This window comes from Leuciscus leuciscus (genome assembly GCF_965113295.1).
Source record: "Leuciscus leuciscus genome assembly, chromosome: 13".
Classification (NCBI taxonomy): Eukaryota; Metazoa; Chordata; class Actinopteri; order Cypriniformes; family Leuciscidae; genus Leuciscus; species Leuciscus leuciscus.
Genome location: NC_138737.1, coordinates 22,364,950 through 22,384,006, shown reverse-complemented (window position 1 = coordinate 22,384,006; position 19,057 = coordinate 22,364,950). Strand labels below are relative to the sequence as shown.

The following is a 19,057-nucleotide window of genomic DNA, read 5'->3' as shown; positions in this document are numbered from 1 at the left end:
AAACCATCTATTGTTTTATTGTTGCACTATAGTAATGATAATATTTTAATATTTAAGTTAATAGGTGTCTCTCACATTGTCCCACAGCAACATTAAAATAGTGTAGATTAGTGTACAATGTTTTATAATAATAAGATGTTCTATTTAGTGTCAATTTCATTCATTTAACATTTCATATTGGGGGTATCCAAGAAATTTCTTATATTTAAACTTTTTTTTTTTTTAAGTAACGCAATAGTTACTTTCCCTGGTAATTAGTTACTTTTGTAATGATGTAATTCAGTTACTAACGCAGTTACTTTTTGTGAGAAGTAACTAGTAACTATAACTAATTACTTTTTTTAAGTAACTTGCCCAACACTGCACATAACATACAATAACCATATTCTACACAATCACCAAAAATAATTTACATTTTTTGTTGAACAAAATAATAGAAAAATGTAGCCTAGGTTAAATTTATTTCAATAAAAAGTGTGATTTTTCATTATTCAACAGTTAGATAAAACTAATATATATATATATATATATATATATATATATATATATATATAATATTTAATTTGAATATTTACTGTAGTTTTTTAAAATAACTTCACTGCTAATATTGTTAGCACTTTTATATTAAACTGCGTGTGTATTTCTTCATTTGTAAAATGCATTTGCCTGAACTGATGTATTTTTTTATTTTTGTGCACAGTATAAAAACATATAAGCTTCCATGAATGATGTTTGCGGGCTCCGTGTGTGAATACGTGTCTCTGTGTGTGTGATAAGACCTAGAGGGTCTTCCTCTCACATTGTGCTTCTTAATGGATAAAACATGCTGTTTCCCCAGGATGCTATACAACTGGGTCAGGATTTCACCATTTGAGGTTAAAGTGCAGAAAATGCACACCCAGCACTACTGCAACATCATAATACCACTATACCACAACGAGGTTTTGCACAGTATTAATAATTGGACATTATTACAACATGAAAGTTTAAACACAAGATGCATGAACCACAGTCTGTCTGTCTGTCTGTCTTTCACTCGGGGAGATGTGTCTGCATCCGATGGTGATTTTGGCGGGAGGATGTGGTGTGTTTATATGAGTGTGTCTGTATGAGTGCCCAGCTGGACTGGCAGTGAGAGCAGAATCGTTTAGCTTTCTAACGGGCAGCCAGGGATGGACGGTCCGCACAATGCCATCCTCTCACGAGCACCTAAACGGACTCTTTGTAGCTCCAGGAGGAAGGATGAGTCGTCTCTGCATCCAGATCCGGCCTTACACACTTCAACACACATACAGGTGTTCAAACAGACTAAATTTGTGCTGTTGCATTCCTCTTCTTTCCTATAGTCTCCTTTTTGTTCACTAACAAAATTGGGTCAACACCTTTATTAAGCTCTCTTAAAAATAAAGGTGCCAAAGAGGGGTTTTACACTGATGCTACATTTTGGGTTCCCCAAAGAACCTTTCAACCCAATTTGAACTATTTATTGTCTTAGTGTGCGAACATCTGAATCATCCTTAAAAACATTTTTGCACTATAAAAAACATTTGGTGCAATGCAAGATTCCACTGATGTTAAAGGTTCTTCATGACCATCAATGCCCATAAAAAACCTTTATCTTTAAGAGTAGACAAACAGTAAGGCTGTGGGGGATGTATATTATTGTACTGCAATTTATTTTCTCACAAAATAATGAATATTTAAATTTTTTCGCATTTCGTTTTAACCCTTAAATACGTGAATGTTTCACCAATCATTATTACATATTCGGGTCTTTAGAGACCCGGATCTATATCTAACACGGATGGATCGCGATAATATAAAACTCCCCTGATATCTGAGTAACCATTACAGAAGAATAAAATAAAGCATATTTTATTACCTTTTGAAGCTTGGAATTAAGGGTTCAGTTTGAGCAGATGTTTTATACCATCATCTCTGTCCTCATCAGAGCGAATTTCAGTACATTCAACATCTGGCTAATATTCACGATTTCAAACATTTTCTCAAAACTATCAATTTTCAACATCAATATTTTGATCGCTGACAGCTTCTTCACCAGATCCACCATCAAGTGACAGTGACACTAATATTTGATTGCGTTCAGTACTTGCTCTGCAGTAAATCACTGAGCCATTTCAAGTTTTGCTGATGATTCTTCCTATTCTTTTGTTTTCTGCCTGCGGTAACTATGAGTGAAACGTCACTTCATCATTGTGTTTCACACATTGCCACCTTGTGGAATAAAGGTGAACTGCACTTATTCAGTCATCAAAGATTAAATTATTGTAGTGCAGAAAAAATATATACTTACACTGTTACACACCTCTGGTCATTAGTGACCCCTATAAAATGTTTAAAAAAAATAAATGGGAAAACACTGATTCTTCACTGAACACTGGTGATATTGTTTACAATGAATTCATTGAGAAATACTAAGAAGATTGATGTCTAAAAAAAACCAGTATAACAAAAATTGTTTTGTTTTGTTTTTGTTTTGAATTGCAAAAACCCCCAGTCAGGGTTGTATAAACAATGTAAGTCTATGGCAGGGGTTTTCAATCTTTTAGACATCACAGACCTCCATACTGTATGGCCATCCAGCTGCGAGGGACCCCCATCCTAAAATTTTAAAGGCAGCGTTATTATCACTAAAGACCCAATTTCTACAAATGAAACCTTTTTGTAAAGTGTTACCGCATTATTGTTATATGTTTTTATACTCACTACTATAGTAGGCTACTGTACTGTTTATTTATTTAAATCCATTTATTTATTTTAATAGTTTTTTTTGCATTTTATTCAAATTATTTATTTATTTCCAATTTCTACTTTGAAAATTAATATAATAAATATACATAAAATATAATTTGGAAAATATTTAGTTTATATGTTACATTACTATGTTTTTTATACTGTTTTTACTATAACTCATTTACTTATTTAAATCCATTTATTTATTTGAATAATTTTTATGGATTTTGTTTAAATTATTTATTTACAGTGCTGGGTAGTAAGTGATTACATGTAATCTGGATAATGTAATCAGATTTCACAAATGTATTTTAATCATATTATATTACGTTTTACTCGTAATCAGACTACAGTTTTTTTTATTTATTATTGATTACATGATTACTTCATTCTCACAATGGCAGTAAATTATTCATAACTTATTGATTCTCCCTAATTCTTCTTTTTCATGTTTTGTGTAATTGCACACACAGACCAGCCACTATAGTCAGGTGGCTATAATTACATGAAAACTGAGACCCAGACAGCATTTGATCACTGGATTTACAGAAATCATTTCACTTTTAAGGAGTGATTTCTCAACATTGCATATCGAATGAACTCCTGACGAACACATTCATTATTATTTGAATTATTACTCAGGGAATCATTTACTTACTTACATTTTTATTATCATTTTTATTATTTAAAAATTATTGGTTTTAATCTACATTTTTTATGATTTATTCAATTATTAGATTTTCATTAAATTCACAAACACCCTGCAGTTCCTTCACAAACCCCAGGCTGGGAAAACCTGACATAATGTAATATTTAATGCTCTTCACGTTGTTGATAAAGAATGGAACATATTTTTTTTTTCTCTTTGTATTTTTATATCAATATGGTACAAGATTATCGTATTCAAATCAATGAGATAAACAAGTTAGGTCAAAGAGATGATAATCTAAAAGTAATCTAAAAGTAGTCTGAATATATTACCTTAAATGTGTACCTTAAGTAATGGATTATGTTACTACTACAATTTTTGTCATGTAATCTACCAAATGTAATCTATTTAGTACAACAGTTCATCTTTTTATTTTTTATTTGTGTATTTTTGCTGTTTTTTCTTGAAAACTTTCCTCAAATTTTAGCACTCCCTCCTAGCACTCAGGGGTCCCTGGACCACACCCTGTGTGTGTGTGTGTGTGTGTGTGTGTGTGTGTGTGTGTGTGTGTGTGTGTGTGTGTGTGTGTGTGTGTGTGTGTGTGTGTGTGTGTGTGTGTGTGTGTGTGTGTGTGTGTGTGTGTGTGTGTGTGTGTGTGTGTGTGTGTGTGTGTGAGTGTGTGTGTGTGTGAGTGTGAGTGTGTGTGTGTGTGTGTGTTTGCGTGGTCCGGTTAAATTCAGTCAAAATGGCCAACACGCAAAACTGTGTCCAAATTGACTAGAGCTCTTTAGCAGTCTTAAACGCCTTAACGTCTCACCTCTCTTTCTTCATGTCACCTAGCAGACATCTCTTTCCCTTCACACACGCACAAATAGACACACACACGTCTGCCTCATCTGGCCATTGCAGCCTGTAACAACAAACCGCCATTCCCCACTTCCTCCTGACAGGTGCTCCCAATGAAAAGACCTCCAGTGTGAGAGATACATGGCACCCCATCAAAGCTATAGAGTGACGGGAAGTGAGCAGAAACAGAGCGAGAGACAGATAAAGAAAGGGGAGAGAGAGAGATGACCCTCTCTGAATGTCCCGAGAAGCAAAGCAGCATACCAACACGGTCATGCTTTAGTTAACAGAGACATCACTGATCAACCCGAGCATCATTTAAGGGTTTGTACGCATCTGAGCAACTACAATGAAGCAGTCATGAACTCAGGCTCACCTGCACTTCCAGTAGAAAGATCACAGCACATCAGCCAGGAGCCAGAGAAGAGGCTACATGAAAAAAGTACATGTAGAAGAAGAAGAAGAAGCAAAGAAGCTAAATTAGCTACTTCATGATTATGTGATAGCAGAACAAGGCTGTTGGAGATAAAGCCAATTCCTTATATCATCCATAAAACATATTAATTGATACAGAGGTTACAGCTAACTATTAAGCCTAAGTATTATGAGGGTTTCCAGCTTTTCTAATTAGCTACAGCTCAAATTATTAAATAAATTAGGCGCTGAGGTCTTTTCCAGGTCTTGACCTGAGCCAGATCAACACTGCCATCTGCTGATCCTGGCAATGTACTACAAGTTGACTAGTATCTTAGCAATTAAACAGCAAAGTGTTGCCTCGTTTTGAATATCAATTGACTGGTGGTGTTATGCAAATCTGGCAACCCTGAGACTTTCATATTGAACTAGCTAACCTACATCATGATAGTTCATTAGTGGATGAACTCATCGGCATGACAGACATCGGCACTGATCCTCAACAAACTCGTCTCCATACTCCATTCGTGACTCTGATCTTCAACCAGATGGAACTGGATAATACTCTGATTGTTCCAATCCAATCTGACTTCTGACCTATAATGTTGCTTGAATCATAATCATACACTGTTCGTTCGTTGGTCAGAAGAGAACTGGTCCCCCGATTGAGCCTGGTTTCTCCCAAGGTTTTTTTCTCCATCCTGTCACCTGATGTTGTTTTGGTTCCTTGCCTCTGTCGCCTTTTTCCACCTTTGTTGCCATTGGCTTTTGGCTTGCTTAGTTGGGGACATTAAATTTAACATTTAATTTAATATTCAATAATAATATTGATCTGCTTGCATTGGCACGAATATATGAGAACTGAACTGAGCTGGACGATGACATCCGGTTTCCTCCAGAGTGGCTATACATTTTACATTTACATTTTACATTTAGTCATTTAGCAGACGCCTTTATCCAAGGCGACTTACAAATTAGGACTAAATTCAGCGAGGCAAGAGCAACAACAACGCAGGAAGTGCTCAAAATACGAAGTTCAGGTATTATTCAGAGTAGCATAAGCCTGATAAGTGGTGTTTCGATGTGTGGTTTTTTTTTATTTATTTTTTTTTATAAGGTTAAGTGCTCACGGAAGAGATTGGTTTTCAGCTGTTTTTTGAATATTGTCAGGGATTCTGCATTCCGGATGAGGGTGGGGAGAGCGTTCCACCAGCATGGAACTGTGAATGAGAATGTTCTGGAAAGTGATTTTGTGGCTTTCTGTGATGGAACCACGAGACGTCGCTCGTTGACCGATCGTAGGTGTCTGGTAGGGATGTAGACTCGTAGGAGTGAGTGAAAGTAGGAGGGAGCTGAGCCTGTGATAGTTCTGTAAGCAAGCGTCAGTGCCTTGAACTTGATGCGAGCAGCGAGAGGTAGCCAGTGCAGAGAGATGAACAGAGGAGTGACGTGGGCCCTCTTGGGCTCGTTGAAGACAAGACGAGCTGCAGCATTCTGGATCATCTGTAGGGGTTTGGTCGCACATGCTGGGAGTCCAGCCAGAAGGGCATTGCAGTAGTCAAGCCTAGAGATGACCAGGGCCTGGACGATAAGTTGTGTTGCATGCTCAGTTAGGCTATACAATTAATAACTTTTTTACAACAAAAATGAAACATCACGGAAGGACTGTGACGCCACATTTGTCAGCTACAAATGCAACTCACGTGGACATGTACAACACAATCACAAATGATGTGAGTTCATGTCAATCAAACACAAATAGTTCCGATGTTACAACCTACCCCACCACTGGAGTGAGTTGTAACACAGGCTGGGGATATGTAGCCTAACAATGAGAGCTAATTTGCTGAAATAAGATCCACACAAAATTGATGCAAGAATGTTATTGAAGAACTAAGAATAATCAGTTTTGAATAAAGTGAGCAATTTAAAGTAACAACAAACATTGTATTTCTATAAGGACTTTAAATTTAGCACAAAACAATTTCAGTGTGTTTGTGTGTGTGATCATGTGTGTGTACTGTATTTATGTCACAACAGTTCACTCACTGTGTTTCCATCCACCTATTTTTAGTAAATTTTTGGATATCACATAAAAAAACACAGAGATGACCATGAATTCTAAAAATGTGCACACACACACACACACACACACACACACACACACACACACACACACACACACACACACACACACACACACACACAAAAAAAAAAAAAAAAAAACCTATGCATGCAGGTAAATGATGGAAACATATTTACAACATAAATTCCTCAATACACAACAATAAACTCACATGATTTTGTCTTAAAGGGATAGTTCACTTTGAAATAAAATGTTGGTATGTTTTAGCTTACCTCAGGGCATCCAAGATGTAGGTGTCTTTTTTTCCGCAGTAGTTTCAATTTTGATATTTTTAGGTCAAACCGTTCTTGTCTGTCAGTCATATAATGCAGGTCTATGGTCACTATCTCAAAGAGCATGCACAGAGTCCAAATTAAAACAATTCCCCGTCGTCCAAATTAAACAATTCCCCATCGTAAGTACACATTGATGGCCTAAGACACGAAACGAGCGGTTTGTGTGAGAAAACGAACCGTATTTATATCGTTGTTATACCTCTTGAACACAGCTGCGTCCAAGTGATCTGAGAGCGCGGGCGGGTATAGATATATACACTAGATGTCGCATTGGCTACGGTTTCGTTCCAATGAACTGCAGTAGCCAAGGCGACAATTGTGATTTATAACTGGAATCATCATAAGGAGTTGGTTGTAACATTTTAAGGAACTGTTACAACTATCCGCACCCCTAACAGCCATAACTGTTATAGCATGTGTGTTTGAAGTTAGAGATAGAGAAATAGCTTCTTTAGATTATGAAAGTCAAATAACTGTATCTAGAATATAATGATTGCTAGGCCATTTTTTTACTTTCCTTCCTGAAAATCTTTTTTTTTATTTAAAAAAAATAAATAAAATGTACAGTGTTGCTCACAGTAAAATGCTACTCCTGTGAGCTCAAAAAAGTTCTGCGAGTGTTTGATATTGATGGCATCACCACAGCTCTTTTCTGACTTGTTGAACTGACAGTGTTACAACTGACCCAGTGTTACACTTCCCTGTCGCCTCATATATATTTATATGCTGAGAGTAAAGTAGTTATTTTAGCAGGCTATTTAGTTTTTGTTAATATTTTGAATAAGGTTTTATTTTTCATTTTAAAATGGTTAAGTTTTAGTAATTTCGTTGCTTTTGTAATTTGTATAGTTCTTTTTTATGTCTAAATACTAAATATTTTTTTTATTTTTTATTAAATTTTAGTATATTTATGTTTTTGTAATTGTAGTAGGCCTACTTCAACTTGAACTAAACGAAAATGAGTAATGTTGGCAACTAGCTGGAATAAAATAAGTTTAGGTTTGATAAATATCTTATTTCAGTCAAAGTCTATTTCATTGTCAAGTAGCATAATGAAAAAATGTGTTGGTTTTAGTTTTAATTAACGATAATGTGCTTGGAGAGGAGATTTGCACATCTCGATTTCGTCCTGGCACGAAGAAGAGAAATGATCATTATAATTTAAAAACAACAACAACAAAAAACTGCAGGTATTAGCATCTTTTCTGCATCTTTTTTTTTTTTTTTTTATAATTCTTGATATATTTGATCAGTATTTGTTTTCATAGTTTCACTAATTGTAATTACAGGATTGTATCTGTGCAATGTAAATAGCATCCAGTTACTACTACTATGATTATATGATAGAAGTTTATAATAGATGTTCAGTTGTTCAGTCTTCCTCAAGAGGGCGTACAAGGCTCAGAAAGTCCAATCCTCAATCGTGCTGCATTCACAAGACATTTTCTGGACGTTTTGTTCTATTATATTTTGTTTTGTTCTGTACAAATTGCACACTAGAAGACTATAAAGGATAGGAACCAGCAAAAACACACTTGTGTAGCTTTCGTTTCATCCTGCCATGTCGATGAGAAATTATAATAAATCCGATTTTAGTGGTGTTACATGATTCAAAAGGCTATACACATAGGCTACATGTTTGCCCAATTGCAAGATAAAGAGTAAACTAGAGACAATACAGAAGTTCTGAGCTCTTTAACATTTGGAATAGTACATCTCAGACAATCCTCTTAATGCACACAATAAGAAACAATCAACACCTTGCACATTTTTATTTGGCAAATGCTCATTTCCTATTTGACAAATACCTGTCAAGGTCACAGAAAAGTGAAATGACGGCAGACTGTTGAAAAGTGCCATAAAATAAAATAGAGTCATCTCCCAACTCTAGCATATTATAAAATAATGAAATATGAAAGTAAGGCTTTATTTAACCCCCATTAAGTGGGGATATTTTACAGATTCACAAAGACGAGCAGCCCAGACACTTATAGGATACAAATTATTTGTTATATAAAATATAAAAATATGATGCTCTGATTTTTCTTTATCTCCATAACTTCACCACATCAGAAGTACTTCACTATGAAAAAAAGCACAGAAACTAAAATGTCTGCCAGTAAAACAGTACCTCTAGTTTTAGAAATAGTACCTTTTTGTCATAAGGACAAAAAATATATATATCAAACATGCATTTGTACATATTTCAAAATAATAAGACATTTAACCAACTTAGCAAAAGATACAAGATGTAACACACAAGTGGAGGTGGCCTGAATCATTTGAAATATTCAAAAATCTTCCAAATAACTTTACAGTAGATGTGCAAAAACCTATAAAAGGTTTTACTCTTGAAATTATTCTTTACTGACTACATCTGTAAACAAATGATACCAGCCTCTGGTTATAATAGCCTTTTCACAGCAAAAGGCTTTTTAAAATATATCTAAAAAAATTTTTTAAAATAAAAATCAATCCACATTTTGTATTCACACAAACAAAACATGCTGAACAAACAAAATAATATACAATATTTATGATATAGATTTTTAGCTGTTTACAGCCTAAGCCAAGAGCAAGATAACGCTCCCTAAAAAAAAAAAACAAAAAAAAAAAACAATTCTGGTCTTAATGGCCTAAACAGCAACAAAGTAAATATGTTTTTATGTGGCCTGGCACATAATTTATTTAAATAAAACCAGCCGTAACCCACTGTTTGCAAAATGTAATTTGCAAAAATTCCATAATTTTTTTTTAGAAACAGGTTATAGGAAACCGGGTCGACAAAAAACATTTATTTAACAAATCCAATATTTTGAATGACACTTTTAAAAGCTGCGTTTTAAATAAAAGCTTAAGCATTTTTATTTTATTCTTAAGCACTTTTCACACTTTTAAATGAACCCTGGGTCAATCTAGACCCCAGGTTAATGGAATCCTGGGTTATCTTGCTTCACGTTTCACACTGCTCATAATTTACCCAGGGTAAAAAGTCTTTCCTGGTGGTTTATTATAGGGTTGGATATTGAGGACCGGTTCCAAATTTCCAACAATCGTGACTTTGATAAAGCTTATTTCGCTTATTTCGATTCCACTTATTGATTCCTGTGTGTGCAATTTAATGTAACCATTCAATCACAACAATACACAAAAGAGAACTAAATTCAGCGCTTGCATGCTGTTTTCTGTGCTGCGCACACATCCAAACGCGAACACGCTTGAACGGACAAATATACAGAATTATGTCACAATATAAACACATAATTATGTAACACTAACCGTATATTGGATCTGTGCATTCGGTCTTAAAGTGACAGAAGCCTAACACCGTGTTCTAACTACACGCGACGCGCGATAAAAGTTATGTTTTCCATGCTAATCAGAGTTTTTGTCCTAACCAGCCGCGACGGCGACGATTCTATTTCAGAAACGGTTTCTATTTTTCTGCGACGTCGCGGCTGGAACAACAAACACAAAGTGTGGCAATGATAATCTCAGGGACTGTTTATGTGCTTTATTTAAAGCAACGCTATGCAGTTTTGTTAATTTTCGCTTTTTGCTCGTGGGTTTCTCTATAGAGCTTCCCTTACAGCTTCGGAATAGATATTTGACAACACTGTCGTAAAAACTCGTTGCCGACTCTCCTCTCTCCCATCTTCTCCCTCTGGTCATGTGCATTTGTTTTCAAAGAAGCCGGCGAACGCACGGAGCCATGTCCACTGAGGTATGTATGATTACACAGAAGGCTCGCATATAAATGTGTGCAGTGCCGTAAAGCAATTTGTTACATTGCGAGACCTGATATCATGCGATACTTCCTGATGCTGAGGCCGGCGGCGCGCCGGGCCAAAGTTGCAAGGGTGGTTTTTCCGCTCACAGGCGCTAGGGGGAAGCGAGACGGCCACCATTCAACCCGAAAAAAGTTATATAACCATTCCAATGACTCCGAAGCTGTTCAGTTAAGGTAACTTAAGCTAAAAAACTCCATAGTTCCCCTTTAATGTTAAAAGCATGCAATGTGACTTTGAATATCTAGTGCTCCCAGCTTTGTAGCTTTAAAAGCAACAATGGATAATTCACCTCAGGTCTTGTAATTAAACAAATGGAAACAAGAAGGTTCAAACTGTGAACAAACAAGTGTATTCTTTGACAAAGATTGTTTTAGTAACTCAGTAGCCTATGTATTTTTAATAATGTTTAAATGGTGTAATATTTGTGTATTTGATTATGTAACCTACTTATCCATTTTCGTCAAGATTGATCTCTGGTGCTGTGCACTTGCCGCGAGACTCCACCCACACGCGGTTCTGATTGGCTGTGGGTTTTGCGTCGCGTCTAGTGTGGACAGACAAATTTTTTGTCGTTGGAATCTTATCGCATCGCATCTGGTTAGGACACAGTGTAACACAACTGCTGCTGTATATATATAAACACATAGCTATATTATATAAACAAACTTTTATGTTAGATGCGATTAATTGATATGACAGCAGCCATTATTTTACATTTGATTACACTTTAAATAGTCATTTTTCTGTAGCCTACCTGAAATTTGTTCAGCGTTTTTTTTGTGCTATTGCTAAATTGTTTGATTGTTTACTTGTCTTTAATAATGTTTGAAATTTATATTGTTTTTGCTGTGGAATTTTGTTAAACCATAAGGTAGGGACACACCAAACCAACGCCAAAGAACTAGCACTGATGAAAGCTGACTGTGTTGTCGCCTGCATATACGGCGGGCAAAAAATCAGTGCTTGAACACACCGAAAGGACCACAGGCGACTGACAACTAACACGCGTGTTCTGCGCTTGAGTGTAAAGGAGATAACCGTCTATTTAAGCAGAAATATTCATTCATCTATATTCGTCATTCCAAAAGGGAGATCAAAGCTAAGATTTCAGGTCCATAAAAAAGTAGCGCTTGCTAACGGATTTGAAATCAATCAATCACTCGTGCTGATCACATTCTTTATTCCACTCAGCTCATGTTATTATGAAAATATTCACATGGTAAGATGACGTAAAATTAGATCAGCCTTCTGTCTGTGCCTCATGACTTCTGTGCTCGCTTTCATCACTTTTGCTCTTATTCTCGTGCACTGACACGTTCGCTAAACTGAACAGCCAATCAGAGTTCTCTCTCTCACCGACGACCCAATGAAAAAACCCAGACGGCGTCCGACTAGAGCCAACGGTGTGGAACACACCGAAAAAACTAAGTCGGCCGACGCTAAAACGGCCCGTCGTTGGTGTGTCCCTGGCTCATAGGCAAAAGGTCCTGTATGCTCCTGAGTTTTGTTCAAGGTATTCAGCTGTAACAGAATGTTCTGCAAAAAGACACAGAATAAATAAGTTTGATATCTAAATGTTTGACTTCTTGACTTCGAAACTGGGAATCGGTAAGAATCGGAAAGAATCGGAATCGATAAGCAGAATTGGAACCGCAAACATTTATATGATACCCAAACCTATTAACCAATGTTTCACTCATTACAATGACTAAACCCTGGGCTAACCTATTGGCATATTTGTGGTGAAAGTGTCACTGATTGGACAAACTCAGTATTGGCTATAAAAGGCAAGAATGAAACGGTCTCTTCTTCACTCCAATTGTCGCATTCTCTGTCACAATTCTACATTTTGACTAATTTGATTAACCCTGCTTAATTACAAGTGTAAAACTTTTCTTTGCCTGGGGTTAAAAGCTTGCTTTAGAGCCAAGATAATGTGGGGTTAAGCTTAATGTGAAAAGCCTTTTTAAATCACTTCCAGGGTAAATCTCTGAGCCAATTAATCACATTTTCAATTAACTGTACCCACAGTGTGCTTATATTTAGACTTATATGCATTACTGGTATTTGGACTTATCCGCATTATGCAATTAAGATGAAAAGAAAATGAATCTATTATCATAATACTGAAAAAAATTATTAAAGCTTACTATGCATTTGGATATAACAATTTGGCCTAACGGAAACTGAACTGTAATAACCAAACAGCTCTGGCAAAAATGTTGGTTTTACTATTCAATTAACTACTGATTCAAGATGTAAAAAAAGCCTACATTTGAAAATGTTTATTACTTTTCAGTAACTGTCACTGGTTTTGACTGACACTTTATATGCTGGAAGCATCCAAAGCACTGAGAGCGAAATGAAAAGTTCAGCGAGTTTAGACAGCCAACAAACAGCAGGGAATTTTGTATCTGCAACAAAATGGTTTCTTACTATTATTTGTGGCCGAGCAGATGATGGCAGTTTACAATAGCGCGGTGTTACAAATGTCAGATTCAAGGTTTGTATGTTAACAAGAAAAACACAAGGCATCAAAATATTGCGATACTAACATATTGGAGAATCCCTGATTCCCACCATCTAGTGTCCATTAATCTGTGACAACATTCCATATTTTGGGAAAGTGTTTGGTGTGAGAACAAGGACTCATCTGTGCGTAGACTAAGGAAAATTGGCCTCTCCCCTGTTATCCAGTTGGTTTTGCATCTGTGTGATTTTGGCCAGAACCTCCAACTCCTCGTCCTGCCGCTCTGTCTTGTGGCTGACCAGTGAACGGTAAAAATGCACAGCGAAAATGATAAACACCAAGCCAAAGGGCACCATGATGGCGGTAGAGACGATTGCTGCGGCTTCCCCCGGGGTCATACTAGTATTATTCCTTTCCGGGGGAGGATCTATAGTCTTCAGAGGAAGGAACTTCACCCAGCAGAGAAGAACCACCTCTGCAAGAAACAGAAGGGTGCCTATGACGGTGGAGAAGGCCCAGGCCAGCTCGATGTGACGGTGCATCCGCTCGTGTGGCGATTCCTTTATGGAGTTGAGGTTGTGGACGTTGCTCACGGCTTCCAGGTTGGGCAGGATACATGTGCTGATCATCAAGGCAAAGAGGTGGACGGCCACCAACACTGTTGTGCAGGCACTGAAAGCAATCAATAGGCCAGGTGGGTAATAGTGATCCTTCTCCAACTGCACTTCCACCATCGCTACCTGAAAACATAAGTTGGTAACATAAGACATCACAGTCGACCTCAACAATTGGTTTAAGCAAAAACTTCATTCTGTTTTGTTAGATTGATGCTTAGAACATTAAAAAAAATACGTTGAAGATACAATAAAAAAAACACATTCAACAAACTTAGGACACTTTTGCCAGAGACACCAAGGCGTCCGGCAAAATCGGGCCGTTTTTTGAGCGGCCGTTTTTTTCTGCTGGTTCAACATGTTGAATCGCCGTCAGGTCGTCGGTGAGAGAGAGAACTCTGATTGGCTGTTCAGTTTAGCGAACGTGTGCACGAGAATAAGAGCAAAAGTGATGAAAGCGAGCACAGAAGTCATGACGCACAGACAGAAGGCTGATCTAATTTTACGTCATCTTACCGCATGAATATTTTCATAATAACATGAGCTGAGTGAAACAAAGAACGTGACCAGCATGATTGATTGATTGATTTCAAAATGGTAAGGAAGCGCTGCTTTGTTTCTGTTTTTTTTTTTTTTACTTAAATAGACGGTTATATCCTTTACACTCAAGTGCAGAACACACATGTCAGTTGTCAGTCGCCTGTAGTCCTTTCGGTGTGTTCAAGCACCGATTTTTTTTTTACGACGCAGGCGACAACACAGTCGGCTTTCATCAGCGCTAGTTCTTTGGCGTCGGTTTGATGTGTCCCCCTACCTTAATTTGACAAAAACTTAATACATCAGATCAGACCATATGCACAGCTTTGAAGTAACTTCATGTAGCCTAATTATTATATTATACTGAAACATTTTCCTATAGTTATGAGTTTTTTTTACCAATTGTTTACAAGAATCATTGGCTATTGACAGATTTATTTCTGGCATAGGCTACATCAAGAAATAAAGATATAACCAATTCTTATTGTAGTACAGTACTAAATTAAATTACATGGCAGCGTTATTTTAGTATCATTGAGATACTATTACTATTACATATATATATATATATATATATATATTATACAATATCTAACAATATCTGATAGCAGGGTTATTATAGTTAACTAAAACCATGAAAAACATTATTGTTAATAAAATAAAATAAGCTATACAGTGAGGAAAATAAGTATTTGAACACCCTGCTATTTTGCAAGTTCTCCCACTTAGAAATCATGGAGGGGTCTGAAATTGTCATCGTAGGTGCATGTCCACTGTGAGAGACATAATCTAAAAAAAATATCCAGAAATCACAATGTATGATTTTTTAACTATTTATTTGTATGATACAGCTGCAAATAAGTATTTGAACACCTGAGAAAATCAATGTTAATATTTGGTACAGTAGCCTTTCTTTGCAATTACAGAGGTCAAACGTTTCCTGTAGTTTTTCACCAGGTTTGCACACACTGCAGGAGGGATTTTGGCCCACTCCTCCACACAGATCTTCTCTAGATCAGTCAGGTTTCTGGGCTGTCGCTGAGAAACACGGAGTTTGAGCTCCCTCCAAAGATTCTCTATTGGGTTTAGGTCTGGAGACTGGCTAGGCCACGCCAGAACCTTGATATGCTTCTTACAGAGCCACCCCTTGGTTATCCTGGCTGTGTGCTTCGGGTCATTGTCATGTTGGAAGACCCAGCCTTGACCCATCTTCAATGCTCTAACTGAGGGAAGGAGGTTGTTCCCCAAAATCTCGCAATACATGGCCCCGGTCATCCTCTCCTTAATACAGTGCAGTCGCCCTGTCCCATGTGCAGAAAAACACCCCCAAAGCATGATGCTACCACCCCCATGCTTCACAGTAGATGGTGTTCTTGGGATGGTACTCATCATTCTTCTTCCTCCAAACACGTTTAGTGGAATTATGACCAAAAAGTTCTATTTCGGTCTCATCTGACCACATGACTTTCTCCCATGACTCCTCTGGATCATCCAAATGGTCATTGGTAAACTTAAGACGGGCCTTGACATGTGCTGGTTTAAGCAGGGGAACCTTCTGTGCCATGCATGATTTCAAACCATGACGTCTTGGTGTATTACCCAGCTCTTTTCAGGTCATTGACCAGCTCCTCCCGTGTAGTTCTGGGATGATTTCTCTACCTTTCTTAGGATCATTGAGACCCCACGAGGTGAGATCTTGCATGGAGCCCCAGTCCGAGGGAGATTGACAGTCATGTTTAGCTTCTTCCATTTTCTAATGATTGCTCCAACAGTGGACCTTTTTTCACCAAGCTGCTTGGCAATTTCCCCGTAGCCCTTTCCAGCCTTGTGGAGGTGTACAATTTTGTCTCTAGTGTCTTTGGACAGCTCTTTGGTCTTGGCCATGTTAGTAGTTGGATTCTTACTGATTGTATGGGGTGGACAGGTGTCTTTATGCAGCTAACGACCTCAAACAGGTGCATCTAATTTAGGATAATAAATGGAGTGGAGGTGGACATTTTAAAGGCAGACTAACAGGTCTTTGAGGGTCAGAATTCTAGCTGATAGACAGGTGTTCAAATACTTATTTGCAGCTGTATCATACAAATAAATAGTTAAAAAATCATACATTGTGATTTCTGGATTTTTTTTTTTTAGATTATGTCTCTCACAGTGGACATGCACCTACGATGACAATTTCAGACCCCTCCATGATTTCTAAGTGGGAGAACTTGCAAAATAGCAGGGTGTTCAAATACTTATTTTCCTCACTGATATATATATATATATATATATATATATATATAGTTTTTTTTTATTTGATTAACAATAATGTTTTTCATGGTTTTAGTTAACTATAATAACCCTGCTATCAGATATTGTTAGATTAAAACATTAATGCTTGTATGCAACGTCTTCAATGTGTCTGGATCTGGATTTGGCACGGCCGACACATTTTAATTTTGCAAATAGGGCCTAGCTGGTTTTCTCATGCTTCTGAAAACACCACAGACCACAAGTCCATGAATGAGGCCAGAAAGCAGCACAAGTTCACAGCCACAGATATGAAAATGTGTTTCGAAGTCAATAGCAGGTTACAGTAGAAGTGCTCTACTCTTGTGCAGTGAGTACATCTAAATAAAAAACTACCACTGAAATGTGTAATTATGTTTACTTTACACCGATCTGTAAAGAGACAGACGTTTATGAACTGCAGTTTCCTCCAGCCACACCTAAAGTACCTTCATTTCCTGTGTTGAGCGCTTATAGAAAAGAGAATAAGCTCAAGCACAGTAATCACCCTCTGAAAAAATATTACACCTTTTGCCAATCACTTTACACACATATTCCCGGAAAAACATTTCTGGTTCTCAGGTGCATTCTCTGTTCAGCAGGGAAACAGTAGTTACGAGAACTAAATAAATGTGCTTTTCAACTTTTAAAGGGGAAGAGACAATGCTTCCCATTTCTTTCGTCATTGTGATCAAAGGCTGTGTTGCATTCAAACTCTACAGATTTTCAGTGTAAATTAATCGTGTGTACAAATTTTGTGTTGGGTCACCATTTCTATATAAGCACTAAGGCAAAAAGTTGTTGTGTATTGTGAAAAACTCTAAATGCCATCAGGGAATAGCTGTATTCATCTAAAACACAAATGTCAATTTCTTATAAAAACTAATTTAATAGAATTTCAAGTCAAGCCAACTTTGTATAGTGCTTTGAACAAAACAACTTTACAGAAATTCATGGCGTAATATTTATAATACCGCCTAATTGTCCACATTCAGCACAATTAGTTTAGCAGTCAATCACTGAAGGTAATTTTGTGTAAAAGGATAACATAACTAGCCTACTTAGTATCCATATTTCACGTTTCATTTGTTTTATCAGTTTTCTTAACACAACACTGTCAAAGGAAGCACATTTCCTGTTGCCATGATGTAATGTTCTGCAAGGAATCTTCCAGTAAACGGAAATCTGTCACAGTGAAGATATTGGGGCCCTTACAAACGTTCATTGTAACCGCAGTTGTTGACAAAATGCTATTGCTAATACAGCTAGAACTTCTTTACAATCATAATTATTAATATGACGCCTCCTCTCAACATTGTAATAAGTTTAATATTTTTTCTTCTTTTTTGATATTACTGGTGGTCAATACCACATTCTCTATGAAAATTAAGACCTCTTTGTTTCACTGTAACAATTACTGTAGTAATTTTGGTGTTTATACTGTGATTACCCAAAAATGACTGTGGAAAAAGACAAAACAAAGAAATTAGTTAAGCCTGGAATGTAAATTGAATTTAGGGGTGTTTTGATTATAAAGTCATTGGTGTTTTAAATGAATCTATTAAATTAACTTTTAATTAATTAAACTAAATTTTCGGAGCAGCACTAAAAGATCATTCTTCTTCGTTCGTTCAGGATGATGCTTCATAGATCGTCAGGTAATCGATTGAGTGAATGATTCAATATTCCTAACACACACACACACACACACACACACACACACACACACACACACACACACACACACACACACACCCCTACTGGCATACCGATGTAAAGTACAGAAAGGGCCACCGAATCGTTGAACGAGAATGAATCTTTTTAGTCAACTGATTCAAAAGATTCGAATCAATGGAATGAATCAAAATCCCCACCACTGAGGGCACCACCAACTAACACTTTTGCGAGTTATGTCGAAGTAAGACTAAGGCTAGTGTAAAAGGCTAAACTCTCTACTCTCTGATTACGCTATATCCATGACAGGTGTCGTTTGCATATCAAAGTGATTGACATGTCACGCGTCATATTACAACGCTATAACTCCGAAAACCTTGCCAGGCTTCCGAGTAATGTACGTTTCTCCTTTACATACAAAGTGTTAAGTAATGCCTTTATATTTACTCACCATAGCAAAGCCGGAGAGCAGGGCAGAGGTTCTGCTGGTCGCTTTAAGTTTAGCTCGACTCAAGTAAAGTTTTCTCCATGACAAAGCTTGAAGTGAGTGCTCGTTAGAACTCATTGCGCGCGTTCTGATGGTAGTTCAAAAGTTATGAAACTTTATGTTTTAATC

At 37.0% G+C, this 19,057-nt stretch overlaps 1 protein-coding gene across 1 annotated transcript; it reads right to left on the bottom strand.

The window, feature by feature from the left end:
* Positions 1-8,841: 8,841 nt before the first annotated feature.
* orai1a (ORAI calcium release-activated calcium modulator 1a) lies at positions 8,842-19,027 on the bottom strand. The gene is made up of 2 exons (XM_082188458.1): positions 18,893-19,027; positions 8,842-14,085 (listed from the first exon to the last, which is right to left on the bottom strand). The coding sequence occupies exons 1-2, from the start codon at positions 19,004-19,006 to the stop codon at positions 13,540-13,542; spliced, it is 660 nt and encodes a 219-aa protein (XP_082044584.1). The 5' UTR covers positions 19,007-19,027; the 3' UTR covers positions 8,842-13,539.
* Between the last annotated feature and the right edge of the window lie 30 nt (positions 19,028-19,057).

Excerpts from the sequence above, each read along its gene's own strand:
- orai1a (XM_082188458.1), bottom strand. The coding sequence starts at position 19,006 with ATGAGTTCTAACGAGCACTCACTTCAAGCTTTGTCATGGAGAAAACTT. Across the intron at positions 14,086-18,892 it reads TGCTCTCCGGCTTTGCTATG|GTAGCGATGGTGGAAGTGCA; the intron begins GTGAGTAAATAT and ends TTATGTTTTCAG.